Source organism: Chiloscyllium plagiosum, unplaced genomic scaffold (assembly GCF_037043375.1).
Source record: "Chiloscyllium plagiosum isolate Xiang-an unplaced genomic scaffold, Cpla_swu_hap1 HiC_scaffold_15, whole genome shotgun sequence".
In the NCBI taxonomy this organism is placed as follows: Eukaryota; Metazoa; Chordata; class Chondrichthyes; order Orectolobiformes; family Hemiscylliidae; genus Chiloscyllium; species Chiloscyllium plagiosum.
In genome coordinates, this window is record NW_028270153.1 from 29,923,437 (window position 1) to 29,937,670 (window position 14,234).

Genomic DNA, 14,234 nt, shown 5'->3' on the forward strand with positions numbered 1-14,234 from the left:
CAGAATACAGTGTTACAGCTGCAAAGAAGGTGCAGAAAGAGAGATCAGAACTAACATTTGAGAGGTCTGTTCAAAAGTCTCACAACAGTGGGGAAGAAGCTGTTCCTGAATCTATTCATATGCACATTCAAACTTTTATATCTTCTGCCTGATGAAAAAGGATGGAAGAGAGTATTATGTTGGTTGCTTTCCTGAGGCAGCAGGAAGTATGGTTGGAGTCAATGGATGGAAGGCTGGATTGCATGATGAACTGGTGACGATTCTTTGTAGTTTCTTGCAGTCTTGGGAAGAGCAGATTCCATATCATTGCAGTGATGCATCCAGACAGGATGCTTTCTATGGTACATCTATAAAAGTTGGTAAGAGGCCTTGTGGACATGCTAAATTTCTTTTATCTCCTGAAGAAGTAGAGACATTGTTATACATTCTTGACTGTCGCATCCACATGAGTGGGCCAGGACAGATTGTTGGTGATCATCATTCCCATGAACTTGACGCTGTCACGTATCTCCACCTCAGCACCATTGATTCAGATAGGGGCATGCCCTTCACTCTGCCTCCTGAAATAAATGACCAGTTCCTTCATTTTGCTGATGTTGATAGAGAGATTGAGTACTTAGCAGTATAAATATAACAATCTCTTTGAACATAAGATTCTAAATTTTAGTTATTCTAATCTAGTGGTGCAGTTATACAAACAGCTTTTTTAAAAGAAAGGCTTCTGAGTTGAACTTTTTCTTGTTAGAGTTGCATGACTACAGATTGGTCCAGAACTTGGTAGCATGCTGCAAGCATATCTTTATTATCTTATAAATTAGTTGTGATACTTTTTTCTCCTGTGCACTGAATTTTGCTAGATGTCTCACGAGGGAAGATCCAGGCTAATTTATTAGGAAACCAGTGTGAAAGGCTAAGGCCAATACTACAAGACATCACCAGGTCAAAATAAACAGGAGAGACATAGAGCAATGTGAACATTTAGTGGGTTAGTGAAATAAAGCTTCTGTTTTAAAATTGTAGATTATGAGAGGAAGTAACACAGAGGAATGTGCACTAATAGGTTACATAATACAAAGGTCATTTTCTATTTTGCCTCTCTGAATAAACTACTAAAACTGTGACTTTTTAATGATAACTTGGACTACCACAGTTGATTAAGTAACATAGCTGTAGAAACAAAAAGCACACCTTTGATCACTAAGTAGTTGAAAATTAGAGTCACAGTGGAAATGTGAGTTTTTCACAGAACTTTATTACAGTGCAATAGAAATGAATGGATGAAATAAAATGATTGTAACTGGCCCTTAAACTGAATTTGCCGTGTTCAGATTTGTTTTTGTATTAGGTAGGCTGTATTTAAATATTATTAACTTGCACTGAGAATAAGAAATAAATCATTTGAACAGCGTATACACTGCACAGTGCAATCTTGTTGTCACCTACTTGTCAGTAATAAATCAGCATTCATTTTCATTGTGATAGAATGGAAATTGTTTTTAACTGTTTGTAATTTACATCTTATTGGAGAGGAAATATTTAAGTCAGGTTAATATATAGGCTAATCTACAAAATCCATGCTTGTCTTTTATATATCCATAATCTTCTACATAACCATTAATATATAGCCATCTATGGCAAGGACTGTTGCTCAAAGATTGGACCATAATCAGTCTTGATATTGCAGTACCAGAAATTAACAGAATAATGGTTGTTTAGACAATTATTTTTCAATATGAGAGTTGGTATATCGAATATGGTACCTCATTGAATGCTGTTGAGAAAGTTTAACTAGAGTTATTCAGGAAAAAAAAGCAGCATGTATGTTCTCCGAGGATCTCAAAGTGCTTGCAACTAAAGAAAAAGGAGAGGAAGTCATGAATTTATATAGTGCTTTTCACAACAACATGATGTGCCGAATGTTTTATAGCCAAGGAAGCACTGAATTGTCATCACTGTTGCAATGTAGGAAACATGGGGGTCACTTCATGCTCAGCAAGTTTGTATAAAGCAGCAAAATTATACTGAGCAAATAATTTGTCTTTTTGATGTTCTCTGATCCTTTAACAGTTTGCAACTTCCTGACCCTAACTATCGCATTCTTAAAACCCTTGCCCAATTTGTCTGCACATTCACACCCCACCAGGATAGTCTGTGGTGTCCACTTCTTCACTGAATTGTGGCTCACCTAGTCCTCATCCACCACCATCCCCATTTGCCTGATAAAAGTTGTTCTCACATTGAACAACTTCTCTTCACTTACTTACTCCACTTAAAAGTTTATAGGAAGCTGCGAGAGTCCGAGCTATTTGTATGTTTTAATGGGATATGTGGTCATTTTTTTTGTCCCAGCTCACCTTCCTCACTGTTTTTTCCAAGCCTTGCCCTGAATTGGAAAATTTAATCAACCTTGTTTCCAAATTCCATCCTCTTCTCACCTTCACAGGGTCATCTCCAGACTTCTAGCACTTTGTTTCTATTCCATGATTTCTCTTTCTCCATTTTTGGAGAACAGCTATCAATTTGAATTCACCATAATCCAAGCAATTCCTATAGTTACCTTGATACATTTTCTCACACTGTATTTCCTGGAAGAACTCTATTCCATGTTGTCATTTTCCTTGTCTCTGTCACACCTATGATGGAATGCAATCTTTAATACTTCTGATATGTCTTCCTTTTTTCTCAAGCAGAAATCCACCCCCTCCCCACCCAATATGATTAACAAGGCTCTGACTGTTTCCGTTCCTTTTCATACATTTTGTTGTCACTACTTCCCTACTCTCCTAGAACTATAATAGGGCAGCAATTCATCATCTGCATTCAGCAGATGATTGTCCACTATATTGGTCACTTCCAGCATGATGCGACTATCTTCTCTTCCATGTTCAGCGTTTTGAAAGGAATATGATGTCCATGATATCCCGATCTATTTCTCAATCGCCCCCACCTACCCCCAACTCATTCTTCCCCCTCTCTTTAGCACCTTTGCAAGCACAAGATACGCAGAGACTGCAGCATGTTTTATCCTTCTGTCACACTAATCTTTGCCTTTCCTTGCTGCTTTTGTCCTTACTGGTTTTGTTGTTATGCCTCTTTTCGCTGATGGACAACAGATCTTCTTGAATCTGCCACTCTCACTTCTGCAGGCATGCTTTATTGTTTCTTTTTTATTTATTCATTACCACTCCCTTTGCCTCTGCAACATACTTTTTTTTGGTTAATCTCTCCTGCCTTCCAGCGTATCACAAATTATCTCTTTTGTTCTCCTTTTACTTCTATTACCTAAATCTCTAACTTATCCTATCTTTGATGATAGATCATCACCTGAAAATTAACTCTGGTTCTCTCTTGATACATGCTATCTGGCCTGCTGACCGTTTTCTGCTTTTATTTTAGTTTTTATTCACCCACTGCATGAAATGTCTAATTATTTTCCTATTATCTTGAGGGAGAACTGAGTAGAGCACCTATGCTTTGTACTAGTGTTCAAGGAAACGTAAAGAATAAATGTGAGGGTACGCTGTCATGAACATTTTAAATTAGGACAAAGGAAGTGTGGGAGTAGGCCAGCTACTTGTTTTTCTGCTATAGGACGTTGATGATGTGAGAGACCAGAAGAAGGAAAAATTCAAGGATAACCCTTGAAATAAGATGGGTGCTTGAATTGAATCGTTCACAGAATTAACTTAACAAGCCACAGAACACAAGTGAGCTGTAGAATAATTCAAACAATCCTAATAATTTCAAGAATTCCTGTTATGTTAATTCTGCCCCTGAATTATATTGAGTTTTGGACTGATTCTGAATGAAAAGTTAAGAGCAGTGGTAATCTGACAAGCAGTGTATGGAGGAGTTTTCTTTCACAGTTTTGATGTCAAGAATGCATTCGCTAGCTGTGACTGGGACAAGATTGTTGTTAATGATACCTAATGAATTGGGATGTTTGCATACATGCACTAGTATCTGCAAACCATGCATCTGCTTACAGATAATGTTTTGAGATTGTGTAAGCATGTTAGCAGAGCATATTTTCTTCCCTAAAGGACATTAGTGAACCAGATTGGTTTTTCCTGACAATTGGCAATAGTTTCATGGTCATCGTTAGACTCTTAATCCCAGATTATTTATTGACTTCATATGCCCCCATCTGCCGTGGTGGGTTTCAAACCCAGGTCCCCAGGACATTACCTGGATCTGTGGATTAATAGTCTAGTGATAATACCACAAGACCATCACCTCCCCTGTAATTAACAGTAAATGTCAATTAGCAGATAGTGTATTTTATTAGAGGAAGTCTGTAGTATGTTGACATGCTGAGGAAATTGATATACTGTGAGATTTTTTTCAAGACAATGTCTTCAGCATGCTAAAATATTTAATGAGTTACCTGATCGAACAACCTTGTGAGTAATTTCAATAAGGATAGTACAGTTATTTTTCTTTTCCTCACTATGCCTTCTTTAATATTTTATGTTCTATTAACTACCACAGAATGGATTTGAATCTTAGTCAGTTATTAAGTATTACTTCCTTTGGATTTAAGTAATGGTTTATGAGTCGAGCAGGGCATTGTCAAATGTGACAAAGTTTGGATGTTCTTTGTAAGTGGCCCAAGTCTTGTAAACTTAAATCTTCCTAGGGCAGTCCCTTACAATTGAGGATGAATTGCTTCCACTTTGGTTTGATGGGTCCTGAGATGGCTGGTAAGTCCACTGCATGACCTGAGGACTGCCATGTGCAAGCAGGTAAGGAGTGTGTGCTATCTTGCACCCCTGACTTCACCTTTGTGTGTCGCTGAAGAAGTCTCTCAATGTTTTTAGTGCTTTCCGAAATGAATCTTTTCAGCCTTGGTTGTTTATAACTCAAAGCTCCTGTAAATTGGTGAGGATGCTTGATCCATTCATTGATGTTTTGAGGACGTTTCTGCTGTCCTCCTGTGAGTCTCCTGCTGTAACAGAGCTCTGAGGTGAACAGTTGTTTCAAGATGTTCAGCATGTGAACAACACATCCTATTTAATGAAGCTGTTTTTGAATGATTATCATCTCAATGCTAATTGAGATAATTTCATCATCTATGTCTGCCTTTATCTAGATTAAGCTGACAAATCACTGAAAATGACTTACGTTTTCCAGGATTTTGGCATAATCCTAATGCATGGAGGCAGTAAATCAGGGAGAGGAGGATGAGAGGGTAGTTCTGTACTGTAGAAACTGGCTAGAAGACGTCCTTCGTTTTAATGTTCAATGGATGACATTCAGCAGATCTCAACCATTTTAAACAATCAACTCAAATCCCAAACAGTGACAGGAACTTCTTTATTTTCTTTGTATGTTTTCCGTATTTTTCTTTCTTTTGGGACTGTTAAGCCTTCAGTCTAGTGGAAGTGAAGAATCATAAGCAGTGCAAAGTGTTGCATTTGTAGGATATGCACTGCTGAATTTTCCCTTTTATTTTGAAGTGATTTTCTTGCATTTGTGAGGTGAGCTTTCTCGCACCTGGTTCAAAAGCTGAACAATTACAATTGTAGTTTATAGATTGGAGTGAGCCAGCCTTCGAATGCAAATCCATAAGTATGGTTACAAGCCAATCATCTTAATTGTTACATTCTCACTTTAGTAATGAAAAACTTTAAGATTTGATTTTGCGTAACTATTGTGAATTTTGCTGCTTTGGAAATGGGTCTTGTGATATCCACTTACATACAGCCATTGTATTACCATAGCAACCTAAGCATAAATACCACTAGAACAGATCAGATGCATAATTTATATGAAGATTCTTGAAGTCTTTCTAACCTGTCTCCAGAGAGGCTTGTTCTCAGAACACTAATGTCTGTCATCATTTACATAGAAAAAGGGGTAATGGTGGCAATAAGTAAACCAGTTGAATCCTCCATGTTGTAAGCTGTAAGGTACCTTTAGGATTCGTTGAATGATTGAAACTGCAGCAATTTAAAAATTGCACTTTTGAAATGTATATATTATATCAGTTTCTTGAAATGTCCTTTGAGATGTCTGAGGTCATAAGACATTTAAGAGACATGAGAATGTCTAGCTTGGTACTATTTGTATATTCATCTTACCCTTGAGAACATATTTCTTCTCAAGAAATAAGATTAAGTAATATTACATTGAAAGATTCTTTTTTTAAAGTTCTAATCTTGTAATATTACATTTTCAATGTGAATGGAATTTTGAGAGTTAAGGAGGGGTTATGAAAGACTTAGCCAAGCTATTTAAGCCAGCAAATTGCTTTGACATTGTTTGGAAATATCTTGTTGAAACGCTGTAGGGAATGTAAAGTACTTGCAAGTAAATGTATTTTTTTAAAACAGTGAGATCAATATGTTGAGTATTTATAGGCAGAGCTGTAATTAGTAAACATACAGAAACACAGAAAGTAGAATGAATAGTTAGCCTATTGCCTCCCTGAACAGCCTACATCCATGAGCTAACATCTGTTTGGGTATGGTGTTTGCTAACCTGCCCATCTTTAAGCCTATTGAGTATTTTAATGGCCTGTTTCTACCTCTGCCACAATAAAATATGTGGCTCAGAAAGGTGGAAAGAAGGAGCCAGCCCACTCTTAGTCCTACTTAGTCCCAGAACACCTACTTTACCCTCCCTTAAGTTGATAATTGCTCCCCTACCAAAAGATCTGACTAATCTGCAAATCAGGCGTCTATGGATTTTCTTCCTTGAGACAACATTTGGTTTGGTCCCCTGCTGGGACTACTCAGCTACTAGTCAATCAGATTGACTGGCAGTGCTTGAGGACAGATTTCCATTCCCTGATGGCCGGGAGTTCCAATTGCTATGTGACAACTATTCCTAAAGTCAGTCACTCAGGACCAACTTTTCTAATGGGAGCATGGGCGGTGTTGTCTGTCCCCTTGTAAGATTCACCTACTTTTCTCGGCAGCTTATAGAAGCAGTTTTTTAACTACAAGTAGATTACAGAAGCACTGATTTCAATCTCCTCCCACTTTCTGAGGTATTTTGTCCCTTACTTCCCACCCAGCCCCATACTTAAGTGACACTTCGCATTCTTGATGAATAGCTTATGACAAATCCCAATGCTGCATTGTTCAAGAAACCAGATTATTTGTGCTAGCAGGACTTTTACAGAGTAGTATGTGAATCTACATACTCATGGTTGCCTTTTCACTCCATGTGCATTTTCAGATACTGTTTCTGCCTGGCCGTGCCATTGAGTGCTGACAACATTTAGTGAATTATAACTGAATTTAATTACTAGATGTTGGTTGTCATGAGTGAATTTTCTCTTGCAGGATGAAAGTTCAGTGAGCAGCGATGATTTTGATATGAGTGACGCCACATGGATTTCAGCTGACCAGTGTATGAACTCTGATTTAAGTCCCAGTCAAGAAGAAAGAATGCACAGTCCACAGAATCTGCATAACCAGGAATATGGTAAGTGTAAAATTAAAATTAAATAATAAAATAAAGCAAGAAACTAGGATTATTGCGAAACATTTTTGTGGTTATTTAATATGGATATTGCCTCGTGTATGAAAAAAAAGAAAAATACTTGCAATTTTATAGTCTTTGCAGGGCTTTTCAAAGCAATTAGTTATTTCAAAGTGCAGTCACTGTTGTAGTGTTAGGGAATACAGCAGCCAATTTGTACACTGCAAGGCTCCAAATATAGCGTTATGTTATTTGATTAGATAGTCTGTTCTTATAATTTTGACTATTGGACAAATGCTATCCGGGATACTGAGAAAAGTCTCTTCTGTTTTCTCAGTGGTTACACATGATCTTGAGAGAAGATGAGGCATCAGTTTAATATTTTATCCATAAAGTGTACCTTCACACTTCCCCTGTACTACATTGAAATGTCAGTCTGGAATACTGGTACTCAAATCTTTGAAAGCTATGACTATTTGACGCAAAGGCAGGAATGCTGTCACTGAACCATGGCGAACATAAAATAAATTCTGTTGCATTCAAATATTTCTTTTTTTTATCCTCTACCTCTGCTACCTTGCTCAAGATATAGGACTTTTTTTGTTGAAAAATATATTAGAATTAACTCACCGTGTGAAGGAAAAATGATCAGTTTTTTTTAATCCTCTTTCCTTTTTGTAGACATTTCTTAAAACATGGCACATGGTTAATTGAATTTGAAACATATTTTCTGTAGTTTTATAAGTACATTTCTAAAAGAAGCAGGGTTCTTGGAAGCAAAGATTTTTTTTGAGGGATGTAGGGATATTTTCAAATGAAAGTATTGTTACTTTCTGAGCCAGGTAAAATGTTAAAACTTTACAGTGGCTTTAGACCTCTTCAAGAAGTTCACAAACCCACACATTCTAGTTGTCTAATGATTGACTCAGCACTGCCTTCTTGTGTGATGTTAAGTCTGATCTCCTTGAAAGAGATTGGCTCCAGGATTAGAAACATAGAAACATAGAAGATAGGAGCAGGAGGAGGCCTTCGGCCCTTTGAGCCTCCTCTGCCATTCGTCTAACTCAGTAGCCTAATCCTGCTTCCTCCCCATAACCTTTGATCCCATTCACTTCAAGTGATCTTGAATGCATTCAATGTTTTGGCATCAACTACTTCCTGTTGTGATGAAATCCACAGGCTCACCACTCTTTGGGTGAAGAAATGTCTCCCCCTCTCTGTCCTAAATGGTCCACTCCGAATCCTCAGATCCTCTGATGCGACCCAATTGGGAACATCCTCCCTGCATTTGCCTTGTCTAGTTCTGTTAGAATTTTATAAATCTCTATGACATCCCCCCCTTTCTTGATATACTTGATAATCTTTTACGTAACCAAGACCAGTTAAGGATACTTGAGTCCTTTTGAATGGTTTACTGTCAAGCCTACTTCAATCATGGTGAAATAACTCCACAGAAGTTAGTATCCTGTCACCAACTCACCTTGTATTTATATGTGGAAAGTCCTTCACACTGGTCCATCCCTCTCAGAGCCAACTCTGAGTGTCTGAATGTTTTGCTCCTGCACCATTTGAGAAGTTGTGGCTTTCATATTGTCCAAGTACTTGACCAAAGCTGTTGCTCCTACTTGTACTTTATATGTCACTGGTCCTGATCTTGCAATGACCAAGCTTGCCAATGCAGGTCCTTTTCCCTGGTCCCTACACCAAACCTTATCTCCCACAGTAAATGTCTCTCTCGCTTGGTGGAGTTCACTCCACCGCACCCCACCCCATGAGTGTTGTTCCTATAATCAAATGGGAACCAGGACATTTTGGTATCTAGCAAAGCTGTAAGCAATTTCTTTAAGCCTGCCTTCAAAGTTGGATTGGTGTTTATGCCGGGCCATTGAAAGATGGATGGCGTGGAGCTGTCCTTTTATGTTGAATCCCATTCGACTTTAGGGATTACTGAAATTCCTTGCAAGTAAGTGATGGCCTGTTATCTGTGACCGAAACTTACAGACGTGCATGTAATGCAAAAGATATGCGCAATGTTTTCAGCTGTTGTTCCCATGTTTGATGAATGAACTATATGCATGTCCAACCACTTTGAGTGGGCATATAAAATGACTAAGAACATTAAGTCCATACAACAACCTGCATAGTTGATGTGTAATCAAGTTCAGGATTTACTGGCCATTCCCACAAATGTGGGGTGCTGCTGGCAGTAATTTTTGTCCTTGTTGGCATTCTGGGGACTGCCAACACAGCTGTGTCTGCATGCTGTGTCAGGCATAACTTCTCGCCAACATTCTCATTTTGGAGAGCCTGGGATGACTCAGATGTAGTTCAGCCAGAATCTGGCAGCGACCTTTGCTTGGGAGACTCACTCTTGCTTCCTATAATAATATGTTGTCCACTACTGTGTTCTGGTCTCTCTGGGTGCAAAAAGTTTCAATTTTGGTTGTGACAGCCCTATAATTTTCCCCATCACCCTCCATAGTTGGATACTGTCAGCTGTGACTGGAAGTGTGTCCAGAAAATTTAAAGGCATTCTAGACTCTTGCAGTGATGGCACTCCTGGCAATTATCTGCTAGCAGGAGGCAGCTCAATGCATTGGCATTCACTACTTGGTCTCTCAGATGTTGTTCCAATTTATAGTTGTACGCACTTTGATATTAGAGCCCACCACTGAATTTGGTCTGAAGCTATGGGTGGCATTGCCTTGTCCTCTTTAAGTACACCTAGTAGAGGTTTGTGGTCTGTTATTATTGCAAATTTGTGTTCATAAAGGTATTGGTGGAACTTCCTGACTCCAGATATGACCACCAAACCTTTCTTTTCTATCTGGGTATATTTACACTCTGCATTAGCCATAGCCATGGATGCATATGTTATTGGGCATTCCTCTCCATTGGGCCACAATGAGCCAACACTACCCAATGCTGTATAAGATGGCATCACATGTCAATGCCAGATCTCGCTTAGGATCATAGTGTGCCAAACTCCTTAAAGGATCATAGCTGTTACTTCATTTCCCTGAAAGTTATGGCTTGACTACACAACCATTTCCAAGGCTGACCCTTTTTTTAAGAGTTGATAAAAAAGATGCCAGGATTGAGGCCAAGTTATGTATGTAAGGAGCTTGGAAAGTAAGGCAGACCTTACTGGAATGTCACATTGTCTCTCTGTACTCACTGTAAACAAGGTTTTGGGATTTGCATTTTAATCCTCTTCAAAGAGCTGACTCCAGTTCCTATCTCTGCTAGCATCAATGAATGGAAATGGCTTTTGACACATTGCCCCCTCTCCCTTGCTGAAAGTATTCCTGACACAAATCAGTCAGGCAGACATCTTAGATTTGTCGACAGCCACCATTTTATATCAGCACAGCGATGACATTGAGTTTATAAATAAGGAAAAGCAAGAGAGACTGGCAACATCAATACAGTTTGAAAATATTTAATATTGAACATGCACACAGAATCACACATGAACAGACATTCACAGACACACAGAATCTCACACACACAAAGATACAAACACCTTCAAAGAGCTGTCTCCATTTCCTATCTTGCAAGGGAATTCATGTTTTGATGATGCATTCTTGCAGGACAGTAAACGGCTTTTGAGACTTTCCCCATTGTGACAGAAATTCAGCCCCAATCTGAAACTTGGAGATATGTAACAGAACAGAAATGAACCAGCAGCTTTCTGTGTTCCTGCTCCCAGTGTAACATTTGACCGTTTAGTTTATCTTGTCTTCAGTCTAACACCTAACAAGGATTACTTCACAGATCCAATAACAGATCCCCAGGAATGAGTTACAGACTGGAATCTAATTGAAGGGTTTAGGACTTATATACAACATATCAGCTACCCGGGCGGCACGGTGGCACTGCTGCCTCACAGCGCCAGAGACCCGGGTTCAAATCCCTCCTCGGGCAACTGTCTGTGTGGAGTTTGCACATTCTCCCCGTGTCTGTGTGGGTTTCCTCCGGGTGTACCAGTTTTCTCCCACAGTCTAAAGATGTGCAGGTGAGATGAATTGGCCATGCTAAATTGCTTGTAGTGTTAGGTGAAGGGGTAAATGTGGGGGAATGGGTCTGGGTGGGTTGCTGTTCAGAGGGTCAGTGTGGACTTGTTGGGCCGAAGGGCCTGTTTCCACACTATATGTAATCTAATCTAATCTAAAAAAAACTTTCATAATAATTCACCAGCTCAAGAAAAGACCTGAGCTCCAGTGCAGATATGGGAGGCAGGGCACCTTGGATTGCCCACACTTCATCTTCCGACAGATGTAACCTTATCTTGTCGACTCTGTAGCTCAAATAGGTAATTGAGGTGCCAGGAACATATATTTTCCCTTCTTTAGCGACCTGGGCTGGACCTTGCAAAATGGGGCGGCATGGTGGCTCAGTGGTTAGCACTGCTGCCTCACAGTGCCAGAGACCTAGGTTCAATTCCCGCCTTGGGCAACTGTCTGTGTGGAGTTTGCACATTCTCCCCGTGTCTGCGTGGGTTTCCTCCGGGTGCTCTGGTTTCCTCCCGCAGTCCAAAGGTGTGCAGGTTAGGTGAATTGGCCAAGCTAAATTGCCCATAATACTAGGTGCATTAGTCAGGACTAAATGTAGGGGAATGGGACTGGGTGGATTGCTCTTCAGAAGGTCGGTGTGGACTTGTTGGGCCGGAAGGCCTGTTTCCACACTGAACGGAATCTAATCTAATTTAAAATGTTCTTCATTGTCTCCTAAAACATTGCACAAGCTGACGATACCCCAAATGACGGTCTCGTATAAACCCTTATGGATATTAATTGTGGCATACGTCTGGGAATCCTCATCTAACCGCAGTTGCAAGTACGCATTGCTTGTGTCCATCTTTGTGACGGACAGCCACACCCTGTCAGCTTTGCATATAAACACTCTGTGAGGGATTTGGTATTTATCCAGCTATGAAAAGCAATTTACCATTTGTTTAAAATCCCCACAATGGCAAACTGATCCATTGTGCTTCAAAATTGGTACAACCGGTGCTGCCTATTCTGGAAACTGGACTGGTTTGATTCCTTCGCTTTTCAATTTCTGCCTCTACTTTGGCCCATAAGGCAAATGGCATTGGGCAGGCCTTGCAGAATTATGGAATTGCTTTCTGGTCAACATGCCAGGTGGCCTTGGCTCTTTTGATAATCCCTCGACCTTCCTGAAAGATTTTCAGGTACTCAATTAGCACTATACTCAGGCAGCCATTTTCTTTTTTTAATAGATATTTTTATTGAAAATTTAAAGTGTTTTTACAAGTTTACAAAAGAAAAATAAAAAAAGCCAAGTATAAACATTGATATACAATTATATCTTATATAAATAATAACCAAAATCTATCAAACGGAAAAAAAAAGAAATACCGAGAGAGAAAAAAATCAAAACTCAACTAACTACTCATCTAGCCTACAACTAACCAGAGTGTATGATTAAATCTCTTACATTATTCAAGAGTGAAAAAAACCGACGGATAGTGAGTAGTGAAATACATGCTCGGAGTGTGTTAACATCGGATCACAACAAAACCCGTATTTGTGCGGGATTCCTCTCCCAAGGGGCCCTGGACCAGCCAGGTCCACCATCTCAATTAAATAAAAGCCCTTGTTAGGATGACTGAAATATCTGTATTTGTGTAATTCAAGAAGGGCTGCCATATTTTATGGAATAATTTGTTTTTTTTTGGTGCACCATATTTGTAAGGAAGTCAGGGGGAATATATTCCATAATTATTCTGTGCCAATTTGAAAGTCCATGAGGGCCCTCATCCACCCAGTTTACCAGAATACTTTTCCTTTCACAGAAAGAGAGAATGGAAAATAATCTCTACCCTGTCGTAATTTCAAGTGTTCTTTATCCAATAAGTGTGTCTCCTGTAGGAGAGCTATATCAACCCTTTCTTTCTTGAGGTTTGATAATATTTTCTTCCTTTTTGATTGGTGAATTACTCCCCGTGATATTCCAGGTGCACCATTTAATCGACTGATCAACCATAATTACCCCTCGGGAGAAGAAACTCTATCCAAAACATCCCGAGCATAGAGCATATTAGATTAGATTAGATTCCCTACAGTGTGGAAACAGGCCCTTTGGCCCAACCAGTCCACACCGACCCTCTGAAGGGTAACCCACTCAGACCCATTTCCCTCTGACTAATGCACCTGACACTATGGGCAATTTAGCATGGCCAATTCACCTGACCTGCACATCTTTGGACTGTGGGAGGAAACCGGAGCACTCGGAGGAAACCCACGCAGACACGGGGAGAATGTGCAAACTCCACACAGATAGTTGCTTGAGGCTGGAATCGAACCTGGGACCCTGGTGCTGTGAGGTAGCAGTGCTAACCACTGAGCCACCGTGCTCAGTGGTTAGCACAAAAATAAAGGCTCTTCAATACACTGAGATCACTATAATAAAAAACTATTTCTAAATAAAAAAATATAAAACGTATTTAAACGGAGATCTTCCCCCTTATTCCCAGGGGGCATCACTTCCTTTCCAAAAGCCCATCATATCCTCTCCCAACCAGTGCCCCACCCTTGACCCAGGCACCCCACAATAGGATAAAGAAAATTCAAATATACTACTGAGCTAGAGTTAACAATGAGTACCCTACCTCCCACCTACACCAACACCTGGATATATTTGCTTATGTTAATACCATGTATGAACATCTATAACTGTAAAATTACAGTCTCAACAAATAATAATTAAATATAGCAATACAAAATAACAGGGGAAAACAACCCCGCTCTAAAGACACAGATAAAATAGGATATGGT

The 14,234-nt window shown here is 39.5% G+C and overlaps 1 protein-coding gene across 2 annotated transcripts in view; it reads left to right on the top strand.

Moving 5' to 3' along the window:
- The window catches only part of nol4lb (nucleolar protein 4-like b), a 521,420-nt gene that overhangs the window by 267,312 nt on the left and 239,874 nt on the right, over window positions 1-14,234 (top strand). For both annotated transcript variants that reach the window (XM_087994840.1, XM_087994841.1), the window contains one exon: window positions 7,293-7,434. In XM_087994840.1, coding sequence (XP_087850966.1) covers window positions 7,293-7,434 — 142 coding nt within the window. The remainder of the gene's footprint in view (window positions 1-7,292; window positions 7,435-14,234) is intronic.